This window comes from Cydia amplana, chromosome 7, assembly GCF_948474715.1.
Source record: "Cydia amplana chromosome 7, ilCydAmpl1.1, whole genome shotgun sequence".
Taxonomy (NCBI): Eukaryota; Metazoa; Arthropoda; class Insecta; order Lepidoptera; family Tortricidae; genus Cydia; species Cydia amplana.
The window spans coordinates 2,061,237-2,086,901 of NC_086075.1; the positions used below are offsets into that span (position 1 = coordinate 2,061,237).

Below are 25,665 nucleotides of genomic sequence, written 5' to 3' on the forward strand. Positions count from 1 at the left end.
TATTAAATAGGTACGTTGTGCATCTGGACGTGATAAGTATACAATTATCAGTATCCATACTAATATTATAAAAGGAAATCTGTCTGTCTGTCCGTTACCTCTTCACGCGAACAGATTTAGATGAATCATCCAACGAGTTTCATTTCACTCTCAATAAAACAAAAAAGTTGCACTGCAATTTAGCGAACGACGTAACACGAAATATAATAGCGTACTGTCTCAGTTTCCTAATACGCACGTTCCATATGTTGAAACAGTTTATGTGAGACGGCAACACTGCATCTTAACGCTATTTGTCTTTCGTGATCTACTTTCAATCAATCAGTTTTTAATTAAGATAGAGAGCCTGATTATTCATATTTTGACAATTTGTTATGATTTGATAATGATTATGATTATGAAATTATGATACGACCTTGAAGATCGCTCGCGCTGATTGGTGCTTGCGAAATGAAGTAAAATTCGTGATGCGCGCCAATCATCAACACGATCGTCAAGGTCGCATCAAAACCAGAGCGCTTAGAGACCCTTCGCTCGGTCGATGACATACAGGCCATTCCGAACGTATACATTGACATTAGAATGATATTTAAATGATATCTAGCTAACGATCGATATTTAAATGACATCTAGATATGATATTTAGCTATCGTGCGCCTCGCCCGCGCCAAATCATGTACCTACGGCCATGTACGAACAAAATGCACGATATTTCAATGATATCAGTTAGATTTTATTCTAATAGGTATCAGTGAATGTTCAAATTGGCCTGATAGGTTATTACTTATGTAGATGAAAAATCTTCGCATTAGAAATACTAGCGCCATCTTTTATAACACTACATAAGCCTGAGAATATAGCCTATTACCTAAAGCCTATCATGTTACGTAGCTAATATAATATGTAAGAATCGCCTGGATTATCCAACAATCTAGCACTAGGTACGTCAAGTGCTGAATAATGATAAACAGCCAGGCTATCACAGGATTGGCGCGACAGTATCTCGCCGCGAGATAGACTACCCGTCCCTCTTTGGTTAATATAGTTAGAAAGAGAGTCATGTGCTAGGCCGACAGCGAAGTATTTTTACTAGTGATTCACTGATTCCTAGCACGATACCCTAGATAATCATTAATCAGTCAGCCTAAGCAATAAACAGTAGAACATCGATAGCACAAAACTCGAGGGAAACGCCAAAAAGTTTGTATTATCGAATTTTCGTATAGAGGGTATTCCGTAGGTTTTTGTTCGTCTTAAAGAGGTATCGAGTTACATATCTTGTCATTTTCTATGACGTACAGCGGGCGCAGCATGCTTCCATTTTTATCGCCTATCACTATGCCCGTCACTTTCGCACTTACATACTTGTTAGAACGTGACAGGCATGGTGACAAGCGATAAAAATGCGACCGTGCTATCACCGCAGGGGTTAATTGTTTATATCGTTAGGCGATAAAACAATAATTTGTCTACTTTTTCGATTTATAGAGAACACATTTTATTTTTCGAGTATAAGAAATTGTAAAAAATAGTAAAAAATGTATAGTACTTAAATGGTAAAAAATAGTACATAGCTACAGAATAGCCGTGAACGGAATCGTTGATTACTGCGTCTTAATGAAACCAAAGTATTTCTGGGTATAGAGGTTTTGAGTTTTTAAGGGAAGGATATAGCGCTTTATTTCTTGCTAGGTTCTTTCTAATTTCTAACATAGCATACGCTTCGCTCACGATGGACAACGTAACTCCACTAATTAAGTTATCACTGTCCGTAACCTAATTCAAAGCGGTGTCGACTAGCAGTGGGGCGAGGGTAGCGATGGCGTCAGTGTTTAGTGTGAGGGTTGTTTTGGTGATTTTCATTAGCTGTGTTCAGTATGGTGAGTGATTTTTGAGTTAATGTAGCTGTCCTGCCGACTGAACGCCAAAAGATGGCGTGATTGTGCACAATTTGCGAATTATCACCATCGTATCAAAAATTCAAACATTTTCTAAGAAGTGTTGATATTTACCGCACACAACAAAAAATATGACGGCTAACACTCAACAGTGTCTCATTTCATAAAAAAAATTTAAAACATGAATTTATTTTTCAATAACAAAATGGAAGAGAGACTTACATAATTTTCGAAATTTGAAGTTATTAACCCGCTCACTAAGTTGGATACCGAAAGACCGACGTTTAAACTACTTGCCTACACGAAATGTCACAGTATTTAAGCGTGTTAAACTTCGAAAAAAATCTATGTAGGTATATCTTACTGAGGTACACGAAACGTCACAGTAAGCGTGTTAATTTCGAAAAAAGATTATATCCTTTCTCACTTAATTCTTCACATACGATACCCTTAAACCCTTATCCTTCTAAAGCCCAGCCATAGAGCTGAACATTCCATTTGTTAGCGAAATTTAAATCTATATTGAAGGAAATAGAGTGAATTTTGTTTCCATTGAAAATTATTTTTTAATCGAAATGTATAATACATATAGTACCTACTATAGCTAGGACCGAAAACTTTAGGAGGTTATAATTATAATACCATATATATTTACAAAATGCAAAATTTCACGAATAAATTAGTAAGATAAGATAGAGACATCAAAAAGTGAAACAAGTTTCAATGATCAATCATGTAAAATAGCGCAGTGCATAATAATTATTCACTTTAATATTACAGATAATTATTGAGAAACTGGTAGTATGTATCTTGGCTTAGGTTAATTTTGTTCTTATAACTATTGCATATTGTATATTAATGTAGGATTATATCACTTCGGGACATTCGTTCATCTAAGATAGGTATGGGGTCAAATCGACCCAATGCCGCAGTAAACGTGTTCATCACTAAGAAAATATGGAGCAGTGAACTAGTTAGGTACTGAAATAAAATATTTGTGATATGCATACCCCGGGGTTTTGGGTGCGGATAATGGTTTTTAACTTATATTTTACTAGCGACCCGCCCCGGCTTCGCACGGGTTAACAAATTGTACATAAACCTTCCTCTTGAATCACTCTATCTATAAAAAAAACCGCATCAAAATCCGTAGTAGCGTAGTTTTAAAGATCTAAGCATGTATGCTGCATGTACATGCAGACAGCGGGAACTGACTTTGTTTTATATACTACAAATATAATATGTAATCGTGATGATTTATTAAATTAGTTACCAAGCTATTAATTTAAAATAGGTCGTAAGCTCCAAATATGCCCATTTTTTTCAGATTTTACCAATTTTTTTGCTTTTTTGCACCCAATACCTCCGGGGCCATATGTGTATCAACATGTTGAATCGAAAATTCCCACGTAATCGATATCGTTACCGAGCAGGATAAGTGTGTGACCCGAACGAAGCCCCACGTGCTCGCGGAATATCGACGTGCGCTGTTGAACTTGGCTCTAATAAACACTAGTCCATCGTCCAGTAATTTTATTTATTTACTTATATGAGCCTAGAGTGTCCCACTGCTGGGCTAAGGCCTCCCTCCTCCCTTTCCACGTATCCCGGTCTTGATCCGTCTCCCACCAGTTCCTGTCAAAGGCGTCGAGGTCATCCCGCCAACTAGGGTTGCCAGATGGTCGGGATTCGGCGGGATTCTCCCGATTTTTAGCATGTGTTCCCGATTCCCGACAAAGTGAAAATTGTCCCGAAAAACAGCATCACGTTATAAAACAATAATTTATTTTCAAGTTCCGAACTGTTGTCGAGCGAGCCAGCGACCCGCGTCGAGCCCCTCAGCGCAGCGCGCGCGTGGCGAGATCTGGCAGAGCAGCTGACGCAGTGCCAATAATGTAAAATATCGTTGTTTTTAATACAATTAATTTAATTTGAATGGTTTTTTTCCCGACTTAAGGCCCAAAATCCCGAAAAATTTATATTTTTTCCCCGATAATAACGCCCTTCGATCTGGCAACCCTACCGCCAACGCCGTCGAGGTTTGCCGCGACGCCCGCGACCTCGAGTTCGATTTTGTGGGGCCCAATTGGTGGTTGATTTAGCCTACAAGTCATCTGGCATACGGCAAACGTGTCCTGCCCAGTCCCACTTCAGCTTGGCGGCTGTTTCAGCCACGTCAGCTATTTGGGTAATACGACGAGTAATACATATTTTACCCTCGTAAGACCAATTTTGGCGCTGTTGAATTTGTCACTTTATTTTATTTCTACTCTAGCGACCCGCCCCGGCTTCGCACGGGTTAACAAATTATACATAAACCTTCCTTAAGAATCACTCTATCGACAGGTGAAAACCGCATGAACATCAGTTAAGTAGTTTTTGAGTTTATCGCTAACATACAAACAGACGCGGCGGAGCACTTTGTTTTATTAGGTGTAGTGATGAGTTCAAAACTCGAGAATAATATAGGTAATCTATTCGTTATGCTACAAATCGGCGTGAGTTCAGTTTAGATTTTTATATACTAATTACCAATTTAAAAAAAAATCAATCTGTAAGTACACTCAACGAATTGAATTTCAGTACCATTTCGTACCTTGTCTCAGTGACAATAGTATCACGTCCCTTACGACTTTAATGTGTAAATTTTTGAAGAGGGTGTTTTTTCGACATTTGTATGGCATATTTTAACACTATATTTGTAACTATTACTCATTAACTAATTACTATTTCTTTATTAATGTTAATTAACTGAAATTATTATTCTTAAATTACTTGAATCAATATTTCTTAAGCTAATTATCAGAGCAATTTATTGATGTTATTATTCCATAATAATATTGGATTATTATATTAACTAATTAGTTAATAGTTTGATATAATTTAATTTCATTGCGCACCATGCAATCGCATTTTCAAAACCAAGTTTGGCTTAGCAAGTCATAAGTATCAGAGCGTTCCATGTCCCTGACTAATTTGGAGGAGTCGCCGTCGTCGGACACGGCGACATCCAAAATATACAGGGTGGCCCATTTATGTAGATCGGTCAGTATGGGAAAGTCTGAAACTATAATACATACGAAGATCTGTTCTTAGGAACCATGTCATCGATTGTAATAACAAGAAAAACTGCATCCATACATTTAAAAAAAAACCTGTACTCAAAATAATAAAAAGGCGGTGGTCATTTCGAATACTTAGTAAAATAAATTAATGAATATGAAAACAATTCATTTTATTCATTTTAGACATCATGTTTCATAGTAAAATTTACTGCTTAAGACCTACACAATCGATATCTAAATAGAGATAGTTTTAATTTTATTATTCAAAACGTCCGGGTTCGATTCCCGAGCTGAGTACAGGTTTTTTTTATGTATGAATGCAGTTTTTCTTGTTATTAAAATCGATGACATGGTTCCTAAGAACAGATCTTCGTATGTCTTATAGTTTCAGACTTTCCCATACTAACCGATCTAAATGGGCCACCCTGTATATATCTGAATATAAAAGAAAGAATTCTATCCGGCGCTGTTGACTGATAATAACGCTAGAGGCTATATAGGCGCACTTTTGTAAATACATAATGTAGATATATTATGTTTCACAGTGCTTTGTACAACGAAGAGCTTCTTAATGGTCCTAAGCTTATATTCTTCTCTTTTACTGACCAATTCATTCGCCTGCCCAAAACATTGATATAGTATAAAGAACTGGATACCCAATCAGCCGCCAAAAATGGCCCCACAAAAGTGATGTCAAAACAGATCATGCATTACTTTTTCGTTTAGTCTTGTTTGAAACGCTCAAATGTGAAGTTGTCAACAATTACGAAATGTGCCGTTAAAATATGTAAAAATAACAATGATAAAGCAAGGAAAAAGGATGGAATGTATTTCTTTCGGTTAGTTCTTTGGATAGCATTACATAATTTATGTAATCTGGTGGTAATTTTATGGTTTTGAATAAATTAATTTGTTAGTACCAAATAAGGGATGTCAAGGAACAAAATTCTAATGAGTCGATGTGAGGTCAATATTTTTTTTTATTTTTATATGGAATTCATAAGAAATAATATTATGTTTAAATTGAAGATTTCCAAGAAAACCTATGCGACGTGCAAAGTGGACTGCTATTTAATTATAGCAAGAGATAGGGGTGATGCAGTTTTAAACAAGGCAAAACGGCACTTGTGTGTTCGGCCCATTTCCCTGTTTCTGACATATACACCACCAATAAGGGCTTATATCGACTAACTGTAAATGCTAAACCTGTCGGAACACAGTGACAACCACAGGATTTTTTTTATAAAGTATAGGTAGACTTTATAAAAAAAATCCAATCAGTATCTAAATTTCCCCGTGCACCCGTGGTATGAGTAAATGTAGATCTTAAATACACAGTTATTTAATAAGTAGAATTTATTTCAAGGAAATTAGTATTTAAAGACGTATACTTACGAATTAAAAATTTAATTTGTTTGAATTTGAACCACGAATTAATTTTATTTGAGCTCCCGATTAAATTAAATTTGTTTTATTTATTACTTCAATTGGTTTTCCTGTACAGTAATACATATTAAAGTGTACCAAAGTGACTCCATTCGTTCATTATTCTCGTTTGACATTGTTTGACGTAAATACGTTACGTTTAGTGCCATCGGACTAAATTTTTTAACAGTGTTGGCACTTATGTTTGCAAATTTGACACTTAATGCTTACGACATTAAGCTCTTTTCTGTACGAAACATTTATCTTGACTCAAAATTTACGTAAGCGTTTTTATCATCAATGCAAATGGTGCGAAACGTCATTGGCATCCACATTTCTTGACGTTTTTGTTCTGCTTTGTGTGTCTATTTCTTTTATATTAAGTCAGTGGCCCAAAAGCTCTCAACGAAAGGTAGTAACGCTAGTGTTGATAGGAACGCGTCTCTTAAGTCTAAATTTGAAGAACTCGAATCATTTTTACGAGACTGCGCAAAAATATCCGAGTCTTGGAAGTCCCGAGTCCTTCATTTGAATGCTCAACTCAAAAGTACTCAAGCCTCCGAATAAAGGTCTCGAGACTCGAGTTTAGACTCGAGTCTGTTGGTTAGCCAACACTAAATAACTCGCATTGGCAATGAAGAACAGTTTTATAATAATATTGATGATGTTGTCATTTAAATTATTATTGAATAATTTTACGGTTTAGACTCACTTGTTTTAAGTCACTCGCGCGACATGTTTCGGAGAGCCTAGGTCTCCTACCGGTAGGTACGCGGCGTGCCGCAGTACGCGTTATACGGCCGTCGTGAACGCTGCTCGCACTGTTAGTGCTTGAGAAAGGAGACTTAGGCTCTCCGAAACATGTCGCGCGAGTGACTTAAAACAAGTGAGTCTAAACCGTAAAATTATTCAATGTTAGCATGTCTCACAACAGTTTAAATTCGATAAATTATTATTTTTCACTCGTACATTTCCATCCATCTGCATCGCTGCCGTTTGATCGGCGACAACATCAGGCAAATTGGATTAGTTTAATTCTCTCACACCATAGATAAATATAGTAAGAATATAGTGCTCACTCCATATTATTATATCAGTTTTGGTACTAAAAATACTATTATTTTCGTAGTCGACATCTAGCATCGAGTAGCGGAATTATCAGTAAGTACCGCTCTCACAGTATCAGTATCTTGATACTAGATGTCTCGCGAGTCGCGACTCACGAAAATTGTATTGAACAACAATTTACCCACTACACATAAAAAGTTGACATTTGTTTCACAAGGGACCACAATACCCTCGCCAATTTGAAGAGGAATAAATTCTGATTCTCTTTTTTCCTTCGAATTTGCAAAAATATTCCGAGCAGTTTGTCCAAAACCCGCGTATTTAACATGAATCCCGAAGAAACTTTTATAATCGAGCGCCAGCAGTCTTGCAAAGTTATTTCTGGGTAGGTATTTTTTCAGTGAGAATTAGCGCTATATCATTTAAAAAAACATGTCTATGGTTCACTCATTTGTCAGAGATGACAATTAAAATTAGGTTGGCAACAATGTATGTCATACAATATTTAAGTGGTGATTACACGAAGTATCGTAAAAGTGTCAAAAAGATACTGCGTGTATGCACAAATACTTTTTTGGGGAATAGACTAAAGACTTGTCTTGACAACTTTAAGATAGGGGTTTAAAGGTGTGTGCACGACCCTTGAAATGACAAATAAAAGTACGGGAGTAGAAAAAGGTCATTTCCGCGTCTTTTTAGAGCATCATCTATCTATTAACGAATTCTTTATATTTAATACAATGAATGCAAAGCAAATCAGAGTGTGTTCTGAACGAAGTTTCAAAAGGAAAAATAAAATAAAAATATAGTTCTTCTTTAGCTTTATTTCGTTTCTTTTTATGGCATTTGATAACAAAAATCAATTTATATTTAAATATCAATAAAAATCTACGTTGTTGTTCCGTGCCTATGTGTCGCAATTAAATTTTAAATAGTTTCAATATATAGTTTGGATTAGTAGTATTTTTTTGTGTTTGGTGACTTTGGCGCAAGCTACTTAAAATTTGTTTCCCGACATAATTATATGTACGAGGGCTGTTTGATAAGTACCCGTTTATGAAAAAAATAATCAGTTGTTTTTGTTTATATGCATTTATTTTTCTTCATAGTCTCCTTTTAACTCTATACACTTGTTCCACCTATATTCAAGCTTCAATAAACCATCCAAAAAGTATGATTTCGGAAAGTCATTAAAATAGGCCTCCGTGGCGGCAATGACTTCGTCATTTGATCCAAATCGCTTACCACCGAGCCATTTTTTCAGGTTGGGAAACAAAAATAAATCGCATGGGGTCAAATCTGGAGAATACGGGGGGTAAGGCAATAGGGCGTAGCGTAATTGTGTTAATTTAGCCATCACAACTCTAGACGAATGAGCTGGTGCGTTGTCGTGATGAGACAGTACTTTTTTATTTTTTAAATGGGGTCGTTTGTCCTTCAACCCAGCGTCAAATTCATCCAATAAATTGGCATAGTACTGCCCTGTTATCGTTTTCCCCTTTTCTAAGAACTCAATATGTATAATACCCTGCGAATCCCAAAAAACGGTCGCCATGACCTTTCCAGCCGATGGAACGATTTTTGCTATCTTTCGCGCAGGTTCACCCGGTAAAATCCACTGCTTCGACTGCCCTTTCATTTCCGGGGGGTAGTGGTGACCCACGTTTCGTCTACGGTCACGAAACGACGCAGAAACTCCTTCGGGTTACGTTTGAACACGGCCAAACACTGCTCCGAAGTAGTCAGTCGGTTCCGTTTTTGCTCCTCCGTGAGTAAACGCGGCACCCACCTCGCCGATACTGTCTTCATACCCAATTTTTCTTCTAATATGTTTTGTACCCGCTCGATTGGAACATTTACAGCATCAACGATTTCTCGAAGTTCAATTCGGCGGTGGGCTAAAACGATATTTTCAATTTTCTTAACCATATCGTCTGTAGTCACCTCAATTGGGCGGCCTGGGCGATCCTCATCAAAGACGGTTGTTCTCCCCCGCTTAAACTCGTTAAACCAGTATCTGACGGTTGTCATAGAAGGAGCACATTCATGGTAAACCGCTTGCATTCTTACTTTTATTTCATCACATGATTTTCCTTCCAAAAACAAGAATCTAATTACAGACCGATACTGCTCTTTCTCCATTTTCACAATTTTAAGTTCACGCTTTCACTGAATCGCTGTCAAATGAGAAAAAAACAAAAGAATGCTGTTTTTTTTTTTAAATTTTCCCACCTCTGAAAAATGGCTTAAAACGATTGTATACATATTTTCGGCCCGTGATATTAATACATTTGGAAAACGGGTACTTATCAAACAGCCCTCGTATAATGTAATAAAATCGGGATAAATAAAACACTGTACTGGGATTACGTTATTGGGCAACCTTTATAATCATCATTTATTTAGCCTTCATTAAGGGTTATGGTGTTTTGAATCCATTCTAAATATGGACTTATAGGGGTAAACCATGTAATAGGAGAGTTAGATGAAATGCCTGCAGCTACTCCAATGACTCGCCCGTCATACACTAGCGGCCCTCCGGAGTCCCCCGGGCGCATCTGCAGCTTCCTATCCGAACACTTCGGCAGTACACATAACAATTTGACAGTTTTTTCACAAGGGACCACAATACCCTCGCCAATTTGAAGAGGAATGGATTCTGATTCTCTCTTGTCTTTCGAATTTGCAATAACAGTCTCAGCAATTTGTCCAAAACCCGCGTATTTAACATGAAGACCGAAGAAAGTTTTATAATCGAGCGCCAGCCGACTTGCAAAGTTCTTTCCGGGTATTTTTTCAGTGAGAATTAGCGCTATATCATTTATCCATAATAATTCACTATAGGAAGGGTGAGCGTATATTTTGATCACACTTGAGTACAACTTGGTTTCGTTTGCTGGCTTTGTAAAATCTCCATATCTGATGACCATATGTCCTGGTACTACTGGTAACCTAGCCCTTGGTACGAATACGCAGTCAGCTGATGTGAGGACCCAGTTGTCCGCTATAAGGATGCCGGTACATTTCCTGAACACCGGAGGGTCCTTCCTTTGCAGAACCACAGCGAACGGGAACTCGTTATGAGTGTCGTTCCGTCCTTTATACACCCTCAAGTCTCCACGGCTAGGAGCCTTATTCGCATTTGACTGTACAAATATTGCCAGAATCAGTAAAAAGTACATTTTTTAAGAAATGCAAATTGAACTATATTTTCACTTCGACGATTATAAAGTGAATGCGATTATATTCTTAACGAAATTTCAAAAGGAAGCAATAAATAGAACGCTATAATAATTTTATTTGATTCCCTTTTATGGCCTTACCAATAAAGATAAAGATTATGAAATGATTATTTTGAAACCATAAACAATTATTTTACAGTACATATGGTGCTACTTTCCCGAACTAGTGCGGGAAATAGCACTTTCCGTGCGTATGTCAAAAGTTTAAAGTGCCATATGTACTGTAAAACGTTGTACGATACACGTGCGAATAGGTAATTCGCAACTCATGTTTTGACTTATAGCCACTCGTTTCGAATTTCCTCTTTTCCGCACTTGTATCGTAAATAAATAACTATTCCACGGTTTCGGTTGAAAATTTCTGTCGTTTTTAAGTTAGATGATTTAGTACTTAATATAAAAATGAAATAGAAACTAAAAAAAGGTACGGCTCTTTGGCATAAAAGCCAAACGTATATCAATTGTTCATTCAACGTGCAAAGCATTATTGATCCAGTAATAAGAGTAGGTACTATTACTATTCCATAGATTAATATGAATTAGAATAAAATTGAATAATATTAATTGTATGCTTGATGAGGATTATGTATGTATGTATAAACTCTTTATTGTACAAAACACAAAACACAAATTTATGGCACAGGATAGGCAGTACAAAGGCGAACTTATCCCTTTAAGGGATTTCTTCCAGTTAACCTTTTAGTAGATGAGAATTGATGAAGAACGGTAGACAAATATAGCACTGAGTACAATAGACTAGAGGAAAGTCAATAAAATTATAAAAGAGGGCGAAAATAAATAATATAAGATAAAAAATTGAAGTAACAATATAACAAATATATAGAATACCTATGTTATATACAGGGTGCCCGGTAATTAGTGGATAACCTTCTAACCACCGACAGAGCACCTTAGGCTGGTCCAGAAAATGCACTTATAGGTCTAGTAAAAGTTTCGTGGTTTTCGAGATAATCGAACTTTTCTGTCTTTTTTAATGGCCAGCTCCAATTAAAAAAGACAGAAAAGTTCGATTATCTCGAAAACCACCAAACTTTTACTAGACCTATAAGTGCATTTTCTGGACCAGCCTAAGGTGCTCTGTCGGTGGTTAGAAGGTTATCCACTAATTACCGGGCACCCTGTATAATAAATATAAATATAAATATATATATATATATATATATATATATATATATATAATATCTATAGTCACGAACAAGTTAATTCCGGTCCGATAGCCACAGCTTTTTTAACTGCCCCTTAAGCGACGCAACGGACTGCGATTGCCTTAAGGAGGGAGGCAACTCATTCCAAAGTTGAACAGCTCGTACCGCAAAAGATTTACCATACGCACGAGATTTGTGATGAGGTGTTGCCAGTGCATGATTGGTACTCGATCGAAGGCGATGGCCACTACCATCTGCCAAAAACTTGAATTTTTGTAAGAGATAGAGAGGAGAAGAAGGAATAAAAAGAACATTAAAAAGAAGAGAAAGAATGTGTAGATCCCTGCGACGGCGGATGGGAAGCCAATTAAGTTGAGTGCGAAATAGAGAAACATGATCGTATTTCCTTAGACCGAATACAAATCTTATGCACATATTCTGCAGGCGTTCAAGCTTGTCAAGCAGTTCCTGTCTCAGATCGAGAAACGCAATATCGGCGTAATCGAGAAGTGGAAGTAGAAGAGACTGAGCCAACATAATTTTAGTCGGAAGCGGGAGGAACTTCTGCAGGCGCCTCAGGGAATGGAGAGAAGCAAAAATCTTTCGGCTAATTTCAGAGACATGAGAATCCCGTGAGAGCGTCTGGTCCATAGTAATACCGAGGTTTTTGAGAGTGGAAGAGAAAGGAATAGGAGTTCCGTCGAACATAATATGTGGTAAGATCTGGTAAGACAGCCTAGAGATGGAGTAAAGAGTACCAATGATTATTGCCTGCGACTTTGTGGTGTTAACTTTCAGCCCGAAGGATGATGCCCATACACGGATAGACTCCAAGTCGGAGTTAATTTGGCTGACTAGAGAACTGATGTCATTAAGGTTGGACGCTGAATAAAGCTGTAAATCGTCTGCATAAAGGTGGTATGACGAATGCAAATTTTTGGTTATGATATCAATAAAAATAGAAAAGAGTAAAGGAGATAGTGCACCTCCTTGAGGGACACCAGCCGAAAGTTCAGTCCATTCGGAGACCTTGTCATCAACCCGAACTCGCTGCCGTCTCCCAAAGAGGTAACTACGGAACCAGGACAGAGCTTTAGTAGAAACATTAAGTCTATTCAGAAATGCAAGAAGTATATCGAAGTCCACAGTATTAAAGGATTATTATAAAGTAAATGATTAGTATAAAGGATTATTGAAATTAGAAGTCGAAATATGTAGGGGGCGTTGAGACATGACTTGCAAATGTAGTAAAGACTATAATTGAAAAGAAAACAGCTGAACAAGGTATCGCTGCATTGGTTTAGAGTCCCTCTAATCTAAGCTAAGTATACGCCAACTTCGTAGGAATCAGCGATGTAGGATTAGGAATTTGGGTGGCATTTCCTCCTTTTGTCGCTTTCTTGAATTCGGTGCAGAGTTAGCTTGGGTGAGATTTTGAAATCAAGTTAAGATTAATACAATGTTGTTGGAGGACCAAAACATAAAAAAAAACAACGGGTTGCACTCAGGGAGTGCCGGCAGAAGTGAAAACTCAATCACTATTGCAAAATGTCTGCAGCACTATGTATAATTGAGGTTAACGCCATGTAGCGTTGTTTCGTCGCATTACTTGAAACCCCTAAGCACATCATTGTTAGTACTCGAGTTATATTAATACCAGTTAGATTGAAACTCACTAGATGGCATTTAAATCAATAAAGAAAAACTCAATGACATTGAAGTAACAGTTTTTCGATCAGGTCACGTGACCGTCTTACGTCTTACGGTCACGTGACACCTGTTACGAGTTTAACATTTTTTCCCACTGACTTAATATAAAAGAAATAGTCACACAAAGCAGAACAAAAACGTCAACAAATGTGGATCCCAATGACGTTTCGCACCATTTGCATTGATGATAAAAACGCTTACGTAAATTTTGAGTCAAGATGAATGTTTCGTACATAAAAGAGCTTAATGTCGTAAGCATTAAGTGTCAAATTTGCAAACATAAGTACCAACACTGTTAATAAATTTAGTCCGATGGCTCTAAACGTAACGTATTTACGTCAAACAACGTCAAACGAGAATAATGAACGAATGGAGTCACTTTGGTACACTTTATTAGGTATTACTGTACAGAAAAACGGGCCTTGCGTGCGGTGTAGTACAGACGTGTTACAATTTTGTGCAAAGAATAAATAAAATACACCGTTGTTATATTGTCGACCTTATCACGAACAACTTAAAACTCAAATCACAGTTACTAACAGTGCATTCCTTATCGCGTCTAAGCCGAGTAGTCTGCACTTTGATCGCTCAAGCACCACGGAGCTGCAATGTGTTCACTTCAATCATCAAATGGAGGCGTTATTAGTGGCACCCGTGAACTCAGCGGATCACAACCAAACCTTGCAGCAGGTGCTGAACCAGATTTACAAAGACCGAGTTTTCGTAACAAACGTAAACTGTCTGATTCTTCTAGTGACATTTTAACGGAAATGGCAGATTTAAAAAAGCAGATGGCTGAAATGATGACCCTATTAAAATCTTCTAGTAAAACCCAGACAGAAAATATAGAAAAGCTTTGCCAGGACGTGAGTACTATTAAAAATCAAATTAGTAACATATCGAGCAGTATTGACATTATGAGTGCTGAACAGAACCAGTTGAAGACCGACGTAAAAAACTTGACCACATCCGTAACGGCCGCCGAAAATAAAGTGAAGGCAATAGAAACGGACCTACAGTCACTTAGATCAAGTATTGCTCGAGCACCCACGGCTTTGACGCCTGACAGCTACAATCAGCTCGTTGCTGAATGCCAACAGCGATCAATTCGAGACAAGAATATCATTATAGTCGGTATCCAAGAAGCAGGTTCTGAGGCTGCAGATAGAGAGGCCGTTGACAAAATTACAAAAACAATATATAACGGCTGCCCTGAACCGCTTCAGATCATTCGCCTAGGTAAATACGTTGAAAACAAAGTCCGCCCAATAAAGGCTACCTTCGCATCAAATGCTATAGTGAAAAACATACTCCGAAATAAAAATAAAAATAAAACACACAATGTTAAAATATACTCAGACCAAACGCCCTACCAGAGAGACTTTCTAAAAAGTGTACAAGAAGAACTTCAAGCTCGAACATCCAATGGTGAGACAAACTTATACATCAAATATGTAAAGGGCATACCAACAATTTTATCTTCACAGCCAAAGAACTCGGGGACGGAGACAACGTCTGTGTAAAATTACTTACGGCCAGCAAGGACAAAATATGGTAGAAGAAGTATAATTTATGAAGGTGCCCAACTTTATAACAAGTTACCAAAAGATATCAAGGAATTGAACATAGCTTCAAAAAACATCTAGAACTCTATTGTAATAAATAATGTAATAATTAAATGATTTTGTGCATGTATATTTGTTAAGCAAATAATATGCACGTTTGATCAAATAAATTTTAAACCGTCCAAAAAAAAAATTAGTATGGTAAATATTTTGAAATTTACATACATTATCAGTATAAAAAATTACGTAAGTAAACTTAATATCTAATAATTGTACTATATTGCATAAAACAACCATCATTATGTATGTCTAAATATTAAACTTAAAAAATTGCTAAATATTCATAGTTAATACCAATACAAACTATACTGTTAAACAACATACTCACCAAAATAAACATAAGTAAATAACAATAAACTAAAATTATAAATGCAATATCCTTAATCACTTATTTTTTATCGATAAAATTACATAAGATTCATTTACCTACTTACATCAATAAAGAAACAATGTATAAAGAAAAAAAAAACTATAAAGAAATAAATAAAATAAAAAAAATACCTAAAAACGATAAAATATGAATATTGCAAATAATTGTAATCTGTTAAGCTATTTCCAACAAATATAATACTCTGCGTTATTATACCCAATTGACTTCTCCACGCCACCTGCTTCGTAGCTCGCCGACATTCGTCAGGCTCCGAGTTCCCTTTGACCCGCTGACGGACGCATGATTAATAAACCAGTGTAACGCGACTCACTATTCCCAATAACCGCACTAAATCGGAAGTCAGACTTATGTTTGATGGCGTAAACTCGCAAGCGCTTGGTAGCGTTGGGAATGCATCATATTTAATTGTACGGGTTAAGCTATCCGAGCCGGTAGTAACGTATTTCTACCCACTTTGTAACCATAACTACTGTTTTGTATTTGTACTTAATAATGACTTATTTATTTTACATTGTCTGCACGTTAGTCCTAAGATATAATTATAAAAATTGTATTCTCAAGTAAGCGAATTTTGTAAATTCTTATTGAGAATAAAGTTCTTAAACCATAGAAAAACCAATTGAAGTAATAAATAAAACAAATTTAATTTAATCGGGAGCTCAAATAAAATTAAATCGTGGTTCAAATTCAAACAAATTTAATTTTTAATCAGTAAGTATACGTCTTTAACCTTTTAACCGCCAGCAATTTTTGATCGAGCGTGCTCGTGTCGCCACCGACAGTAATTGTACCACGCAGAGTAAGGTTGGCATAGTTCCGGGAGTTATAAATGTGCTGTAAAAACCTAATCAGATAACTTATTAAATATAAAAACAACTTATTAAATAAAATAACTGCGTATTTTAGATCTACATTTACTCATCGCACGGGTGCACGGGGACATTTATTGGTACTGATTGGATTTTTGAGAGGTGGATAATTTTTGAAGTGAAAACTTCTTTAGCGGCGCTGGGCACTTTTTGAGGTGGGGAAAAAATGATAAACTCGAGACAGCGTAAGGCGATCACATGACCGTAAGGGGCGTAAGGCCATCACGTGACCGTAAACCCCGTAAGGTGGCCACTCATAATTTAGATGGCATTTAAATCAATAAAGAAAAAAGTGTTGCGGACTCCTTTTCAAGACTCTTTACCTATGTTCAAATAATTTGACGTTGTCATGACAGTATGTAAATAAACATGTCAATGAAAAAGTGTGATCTTATTTGAGAATGATAATAATATATAATAAATAAATAGAATACCTCCGCTAAACGTATGTGTCGTGTTACCGGGCGTCGGTAACAGAGTGAGGTGAGTTTTCACTTCTATCGGCACTCCTGGAGTGCAACCGTTGTTGCTTGTTTTTATAAAGTCCATACTTTATGAAAAAAATCCTGTGGTTGTCACTGTGTTCAGACAGGTTTAGCATTTACAGTTAGTCGATATAAGCCCTTATTGGTGGTGTATATGTAGGAAACAGGGAAATGGGCCGAACACACAAGTGCCGTTTTGCCTTGTTTAAAACTGCATCACCCCTATCTCTTGCTATAATTAAATAGCAGTCCACTTTGCACGTGTCATAGGTTTTCTTGGAAATCTTGAATTTGAACATAATGTTATTCGTTACGAATGCCATATAAAAATATAAAAAAATATTGACCTCACATCGACTCATTAGATTTTTGTTCCTTGACATCCCTTCTTTGGTACTAACAAATTAATTTATTCAAAACCATAAAATTACCACCAGATTACATAAATTATGTAATTCTATCCCAAGAACTAACCGAAAGAAATACATTCCATCCTTTTTCCTTGTTTTATCATTGTTATTTTTACATATTTCGACGGCACATTTCGTAATTGTTGACAACTTCACATTTGAGCGTTTCAAACAAGACTAAACGAAAAAGTAATGAGTGATCTGTTTTAACATCACTTTTGTGGGGCCATTTTTTGCGGCTGATTTCAATGTTTTTTCCCCATCACATAAAGTGCACAGCGCCGCTAAAGAAGTTTTCACTTCAAACATACATTATCAAAGAAAAATCGGATTCATCCCGCATGTTTGAAAAATTACTATAAGGTCAATGTGGCAAATTCCGTCATAGGAACTATTCCGTCTACTAGCGTTACATATATTACATCATAATCTTGGTATAGGGAGCGTGCATGAACTAACTGTAGGGTGCAGTACAGGAGCCGTCAGATTTTTGGCGCGAGGCGTGAATGTGAATTTTATGCTTCCGATGTAGCCTACAAGATGGCAGAACCTACTATGCACAAGAAAACGTACGACAACCGTAGATGACAGCACTTGGTTTGGCAATGTACATGTTTATGTTTCCGATTCAGGTGACAAGATGGCAAACCCTCCAACGCGCACGGTCCCTCGATAGCACTTATACTCGTATATTCAAAAGAACAGTTTGGTATTTTGACCCAAAAGTAAGAAACCGATTTTTTTATAAAATATCCGAATAGTTTTAGCAAACGCGATAACGGATTGCGACAAAACATTTTTATTTAGAATGACTGAACGTTGCAAAGGCGGGCTTATTATCTTAACAATAAAGTCGCGTCAAGATCATTTTGAACACTTCGCCCGCTTAGCAACTTCTGCTGCTGTTTATGGAGATGATTTTTTTCTATTTCCAGCATCCTCCATCTTCTGCTACGACTGCAACAGCGCATTTGACCCACGATGCGGGGAAGAGTTCGACCCTTTCAGCCTCGGTGTGGTCAACTGCTCGCTACGTGACCCTCCTGACCATATAAACGTGTCTGAACCGAGAATCTGCAGATCTATTAAGATGGAGAGTAAGTATATTACTCTGTACACCTATATTGTTGACCCCTACAGCCTCGGTGTGTTTTTCTGCTCGCTACGTGACCCTCCTGTCCATATAAACGTGTCTGAACCGAGCATCTGCAGATCTATTAAGATGGAAAGTGAGTATAATATCTGTAATATCTGTAATATCTGTATAGTGCGAAGGATATAGACCGAGTATTTACTGACTTTAGGTATACTTTTACAACACTCAATAATTATTTGTAAGTACACATTAATTATACTATTGTATTCCGAAGATTTCTACTCGTTTAGCCTCGGTGACTAACTGCTCGCTAACCTATCCTGACCTATACCTATACCTGATATATTTCGACGGATGTCAATGTGAGTACTGTGACCCAGAACCTCTAGTGTTTTCATTCACGTTTGCCACTTTGCGTTATGTCTACTTTTGTATGGGATTTTGAACAGCGCGCCAAGCGGGACGTTTTGGAAACTCAAAATCCTATACAAATAGACACGTAACGCAAACGAGTACGTCACGTCACGCTATCGAATGAAATTCATACTAGGGGTTCAGGTAGCCTAAATAAAGGCTTAAGCCATAGACTAGGAATCCTCTAGACGGAGTTTAGAGCAATTATTTCATGAAACCGATGCTGCCAAAAATACGGGGGTGCGGGGGGACGAGGTGAGCGAATCCCGTGCCGTGATTGGTCCGTTCAAAGACACGGACCAATCACGGCACGGGATTGACACGAAGATGGAGTAAAACTACCGTATAAGTGGCAGAGGGGGTAGCGTTACTATGCTCAGTCTAGAGGATGTCTTGTCTGTGGCTTAAGCCGACTGATCTTTGAGGCCTTGGTCACTTTTCTGTCCTAAATTTTGACAAATTCAGAACTCAAACTTTTAATAGGGAGTATTACTGCAATGTTCTGCCGCCAGAGTGCAGCACTAGCGCCTTTCGTAAACCATAGAGTAACATATACATACTGTGCCTTAAATTATTTTCTGACAAGTTTTCACAGACAATAAAATATGACATTGATGCATCAAGGCGGTTTGTTTACAAAGGGCATACCGGGAAACGCGAACATCGAAATTTAGTTATCTGCCTCTTTATCGCTCGAATATCCAAGAGTGAGAGAGAGGTTAGATAACGAAATTTCGATTTACTTGTTTCGCGGTAGACCCTCAGATTATGGTGGATTGTGGTAGTGGCGCCCCCTACGCAGAGTTTTGCGTAATATTCCCTATTGAGAGTAATTTATTCATAGTATTTTTGAAGTGAAAACTTCTTTAACGGCGCTGTACACTTTTTGAGGTGGGGAAAAAATTTTAAACTCGAGACAGCGTAAGACGATCACGTGACCGTAAGATTTAGATGGCCACTCATTTAGATGGCATTTGAATCAATAAAGAAAAACTCAATGACATTACATGGAAAACTGTTACATGTAATGTCATTGAGTTTTTCATTATTGATTTAAATGACATCTAGTGAGTTTTGCTCTAACTGGTATTAATATAACTCGAGTACTAACAGTGATGTGCTTAGGGGTTTCAAGTAATTAACGCTAACGCTAGATGGCGTTAAGCTCAATTATGCATAGTGCATTTTGCACTAGTCATTGAGTTTTCACTTCTGCCGGCACTCCCGGAGTGCAACCAGTTGTTTTTTGGCAGGGATTTCGAGCTCTAAACATCTAATATTTCTATTACAGTATACGGTAAAGTCCGCGTCGTCCGCCAATGTGGCTACATCGAAGACGAGCAAAACGAGAAAAATTGCCAACGCAGACCAGGCAACGGGGACCTGTTCGTCACATACTGTTCGTGTGACACTGATCTGTGCAACCACGCGCCAAGACTCGGGTTGCCAGCTGGTTTGATTGTATTGACAATTGTGTTGCTGAAATTATCTTAGATTTCCAAATAAATATTGCATGTTTTGATTTTAACTTTTGCTTACAAAGACCCTTAACTACGCCACTTTCTTTCATGCTGATCTCCATGAATGTGTGATTTATGTGATCTCGCCCCGCTCTTATTTTTTTAGTAATGAAAGATGTTCTTAAAAGGTTTGGCATAGTTTATGATGTAAAAGTAAATCTGACCAAGGACGCTTAAGAAACGGTTACTGAACACTTTGCCGCGGACATAGTAAAAGAGCCCAAAAAAAGTAGATTTAAAAACAGTCTTGAAAGGTATCCATTGAATACTATATAGGGGAATGTGTTGCCATATAGAGTAATCATGACATACCTACTTAAGTATTATAACTCACAATGTAAGCCAAAGTACTTATAATATAAATTTAATTAGGTATGGAATAGTTGTGACTCCACAATCAAACAAAATGTAGTTTTGTGGAGCATTATTGTCCTTGTGGCGGGTCCGGATGCGCGCGCACTCGCGCATGCCTGCACGATGCTCTATGTCATCTCCTCGGCACGTCAATGAAAAATGTCGATGTATTTTGCTTAGCCGTTGAATTTAATATTGTGTTGTGTTCCGGATTATATATTCCTACGGCATTCCTACATCCTTAACAAAAAAGTTGTAACTTTTGTGTAATAAAACTAATAAATAACTAAAATAAAATAAATAAAAATATAAAACTCTGCTAACAACTCCTGAGAAAATTACCCAGGCAATGTTGCTTTGCATTTGCACTTTCCGTCGCATGTTAATAGGGGTTATAAGAATGGCTTTCTCGCGTACAAATATTCAAATACGAGTGAAGATGTCGATAGCGAGTTATAATTTTGTGATTACCTATATTAGATATTTTCCATATTTCCATCTACAAGTATGTATACAATATACATAGTTTACTCTTTGAAAAACGCACTGATATGTATAGGTACGTAATAATTTGCCGCTGACGGATTAGGTTGTAGGTATTTTTCTTACGTCTGTATTTCACTTTTATCTTGACAGCCTGATTCAACAGAGATGTTTTCTTTTACTTGCCCCACATACGCTCTCATCGATTCCTCGAATAAAAGTATAAATCAATATCACTGACCTGGGTTAGCCCCGTCTCTGAACACCTTGGGCTGGTTCCTGTAGGCCAGGAAGTACTGGATATGAGCCATCTCGTGGTGGGCGGTGATCAGGTCCTTCATGTCCACGTGGGTGCACATTTTGATGCTGTAACATACAACCGGAGTGTGAGCTTCCAGTGGTAAGTAAACTTCTGAAAATATTACGGATATTTTTGTACAGAGCCTCCCCTTCATTCCAAGAATAAGAGTAAATACTTATTTCACTAGTTTACTTCACTACATAGTATAAAACAAATCGATAGAGTGATTCAAGAGGAAGGTTTATATATAATTTGTTAACCCGTGCGAAGCCGGGGCGAGTCGCTAGTATAAATAATAAAATAAGCTGTCAGTTAGATATTAACTGACAGCTTATGACAGCAAATATGGCTGACGGACTTAATACGAGTGTTAAGTATACCCTACATCAAAAACAAGCGCTAAATTTTGTTTGCCTTAAAATTTACACCTCACTGGGGTCTTATTGTTGCAGAACACCCATACAAAAGGTTAACAGGATAATCAAGCTTGTTATGAACAATTGAATAGTATTGTTGTTTTTGTTATAAGATAATTCATTTTTGTACAAAATCTGCTGTAGAATGGAGTATCGAGACAAAATCTCACGGGTTTAACGATACTTTGTAAATTAGTTAGATATTTTTGTTGTAGCTAACTGAATAAATAAATAAATAAAGAAAAAGCATAGCAGACAAGTTCAACGCAAGTTTAAACCATTACCAATAATCGTATCTGTTGCAAAAGCCCGAAAGACAAAGCTGACAAAGGATATGATGGTCTGAAGGTTGTTAAATCACGCTCAGAGGCCAGAAATCTGGTGGCATGGTGTTCAACACAACATATATAAACGTACCGGTTGTCATATCGGTAGAAGTCCGAAGCAGAAGGCAGCATGTTGGTCGATCACGCGAAAGGTCAGAAATTTAATAACATAGGTTCAATGTATATAAGTTTAAAATACGCACCGATAGTCATGTCTGTTGCAAAAGTCCCAAGCAGAAGGCTGGCAGTGGATATGACGGTCTGGGGGTTGCTCGATCACGCTCAAGGCCAGAAGTCTGCTGGCATGGCGGAAATTTTCAACACAACAAGTTTAAACCTACCGATAATCGGTTACAGAAGACTGGCAGTGAAAGTGATGATCTGGCTGCTCAAACATTATCAAAGGCGAGATTCTGAAAGACAGGTTGAAAATAACAAGGTTAGACTAATTACCGGTAGTCGTGTCTGTTACAGAAGTCCCAAGCAGAAGGTTGGCAGTGGATATGACGATCTGGGGGCTGCTCGATCACGCTCAAGGGCCAGAAGTCTGCTGGCATGGCGGACATGTTCATGGAGACGAAGAACTCTTCGGCCAGTTGGAACATCGTCAGTGGCGTGAAGCCCTGGAATTTAATTGAAATATACGTTTAGTAAGTTTATAAAAAGATTACATGGAGCGGGCAATTCTCGAAATTTATCTGCGAAATGTAGTTAGATTTTGGAGATTTCTAAGAGAACAATGATATAGCTATCATAAGCATCAGTGGGTGGCATTGCATATTGATTGTCCAACGGATGAGCGGCGGGGGTAAAAAGGTTCTTGATGCTTAGCAATAGGCCTCACGGCAACCTACCTGTTGGTTCATTTCAGCTGTAACATCAAGGAGGTTCTTCCCAGGGTACGGTAGTGTGAATGGGACTATGCCTGCCCAGCTCTGTCCCCACATGTCTCCAAGAATGTGCGCTGGGATAGGGGCCGAACGAGAGATGCGCTCGGGGCCGTAGGCCTCGCGGAGCCGGCGGCGGACGTAGGCGTGCAGGACTTCGTAGAGGGGTTTGATCTGAAAATATGTTTTTATTTGTCTAATTTAATCAATTTTAAGGAGCAGAAAAAAACATCCATTTTTATCATAACGCCATAATAACTGGCATGAAGAATTTTTTTTACATTTAGCATTCACTATATAAAAGTCCTCGTAAAAAAGGTGGCGCTTGAATACAATTTTATAATAATACGTTTTTAGCCTAACAGTAAATTTGTACTATATGCCTTTTAAGATAAGGTCCACGAACCGTAGAGTTAGACCAAGTTAACTTTGCATGGCATTTGCAACGACAAATTGTGGTAAAGTCATCATTAACAATTAATGACATACCTGTTCCCAAACCTCATCGACTTCTTGTCTCATGTTCGGTGATTCGTACGGGAACATCCAGTAAGCCGAGGCGTCGGTGAAATCTGCAAACGAATTGAAAGTATATTTCCCGGGTCCTCGCGCCCCGCGCGGGGGCACAGCTGGGATTGACGCCAGGATGATGATGATGAATTGAAAGTATATTTTGTTATCAATGTAGTTTACAATAAGTGTTATGCGCCTACAAGAAATGTTAAGACAATACCTTCAAGGATGACTCACGCTAGACCGGACCGAGGCCAGGCGTGTCTCACTCCGCGATTTCGTCGCTTTGCTACAGGTACTTAGCTAAAAGTACATCCGTTCGGCCCCACTTTTGGGGAAAGTCATAAGCCGCGCGTGGCGCTGTCGCCACCTAGCGGCCATATCTGTGCTGATCGTAACAGACGCGTTTTGTTAGAGAGTGAGTCTTCTGTACTTAGTATTACTATTATTTATTCTGTGCCGAGGCGTCCGACATGTCATTTTACGACTGATCAGTGATCACGTGGTGCTTTCCATAGAAAACGAAGCGCCGGAAGCTCCGGCCCGGCCCCGGCCCGGTCTAGCGTGAGTCATCCTTTAAGATGAAAATTAGAACAAAATTTGAAAATTTCAACCTCTCTAAAGCGTTTTTCTATTTAAAAAATCCTGATTTTTCTTCCAGTGTTCCTGGTAAAGTCTAGGTTAGAGAAGTCTATATTACAGAGGGAAGTTAAACCAGAAAATTTTACAATTACTGTTAAGTCTAGCTGCATAGTTTGTTAAAGGTGACAGTCCATTTCCAACCGCAGCTGCACTACTGTTCATTTTACTATGGAAATTGACAGTAACAGCGACGCGTTCAGTATAGATATGAGCGCCGCGCCGGCGCGCCGCCGCCGCCGACAAAATTTTCGCGCCGCCGCCGCCGACGCTGCGCTATCGGCGTGGCATCGGTGTGACCTTGGTAGTTACTACTACTTTCGGAATCAGTTAATATATTTTTTTATTCGAGTTTAGATCATTAACGGCGCCACTTCAAACAGTTTATAGGCATTCACAAGGTATTTTAGGCCCATATAATTCAAAAATATCGAAGGCAAATGCAAACTTATCTGTCTAGTAACCGCGCTACTAGTCTTGGGGAAACGAAATGATTTAATATCAATTTTAACATCAATATGCTTGTAATAAACATACTGATTTCCTTCCATTTTATTGTGGAACGTTCCACATTACAATTTATAGATTGTATATAATATACACTACACATATGTCAATCACAATTAAAAAATTAACTGTGATCAACTCTGGCTAACGTGAGACTCGAACCCACATCTTTGGATTACCGATTAACCGATCCAATGCTTAACTAATTTTGCCAGCTAACCATCCGTCATTTACCGCGAATTTAACCATTGCAAGCATGGTTAAAAGTCTTTAAAAGGCATAAAAGGGGGTTAATTTTGAGATATTAAGCGTTTCCACGTCCAAATGTCCCGCCGTTGGCTTCGCACGGAAGGGCGTCGGAATCCGGTCTCAATTAAACTTGGCCACTGTTTAAATTTCAAGCCTTGCTCTCTCGCAGCTCAATCTTTGGCCTTGCATCGCTCGCATGGAATTAAGCCGCTATCTGAACCTGCAAGTTTTTGGCCCTGTTTGGAGCTCAACTTTCGGCCTGTTTTAAAACGCTTGAGCATTGGTCCTTATCCGATCTTAGCTCCATTGCAGCTCGGCCTTTGGCGTCGCACGAATGCGCCCGCAGGAAAGCTCCAGATCTTTAACACTATGGCTTCAGTCTTTATCGGCCTGCGCCCTCGCTCTGCTCTCTTGCAGCTCGGCCTTGCACAGAAGCGCGCCGCAATCGGCGCTCCAGGCGTTCGGCCGTCAGCCAAGCTTACACTTGGCGTTCGATTCTTAGCTGTATGCTTACCTGCAGCTCATCCTCTGGCCTCGCATTGGGAGGCGTCGAAATCAAGTCTTCGGTGTTACATGGAGCTCGGCGTTGGGCCTCACTTTTTGACA

The 25,665-nt window shown here is 38.2% G+C and overlaps 3 protein-coding genes and 1 long non-coding RNA gene across 4 annotated transcripts in view; 2 read left to right on the forward strand and 2 right to left on the reverse strand.

Annotated features, from left to right (window-relative positions):
- The window catches only part of LOC134649375 (angiotensin-converting enzyme), a 265,129-nt gene that overhangs the window by 220,422 nt on the left and 19,042 nt on the right, over positions 1-25,665 (reverse strand). Inside the window, exons 4-7 of the mRNA XM_063504100.1 lie at positions 23,641-23,723; positions 23,119-23,325; positions 22,718-22,887; positions 21,463-21,587 (exon numbers count right to left, since the gene is read on the reverse strand). Coding sequence (XP_063360170.1) covers positions 21,463-21,587; positions 22,718-22,887; positions 23,119-23,325; positions 23,641-23,723 — 585 coding nt within the window. The remainder of the gene's footprint in view (positions 1-21,462; positions 21,588-22,717; positions 22,888-23,118; positions 23,326-23,640; positions 23,724-25,665) is intronic.
- LOC134649690 (uncharacterized) lies at positions 1,802-20,358 on the forward strand. The gene is made up of 3 exons (XM_063504517.1): positions 1,802-1,880; positions 18,290-18,451; positions 20,156-20,358. The coding sequence occupies exons 1-3, from the start codon at positions 1,820-1,822 to the stop codon at positions 20,356-20,358; spliced, it is 426 nt and encodes a 141-aa protein (XP_063360587.1). The 5' UTR covers positions 1,802-1,819.
- Positions 9,859-10,638, reverse strand: LOC134649691 (mast cell protease 1A-like). The gene has a single exon (XM_063504518.1). It carries the CDS (start codon positions 10,636-10,638, stop codon positions 9,859-9,861), a length of 780 nt encoding a protein of 259 aa, XP_063360588.1.
- On the forward strand, positions 19,345-19,483 carry LOC134649806 (uncharacterized). Its single transcript, XR_010096989.1, has 2 exons — positions 19,345-19,377; positions 19,451-19,483. It is a non-coding gene; the product is annotated as an uncharacterized LOC134649806 (long non-coding RNA).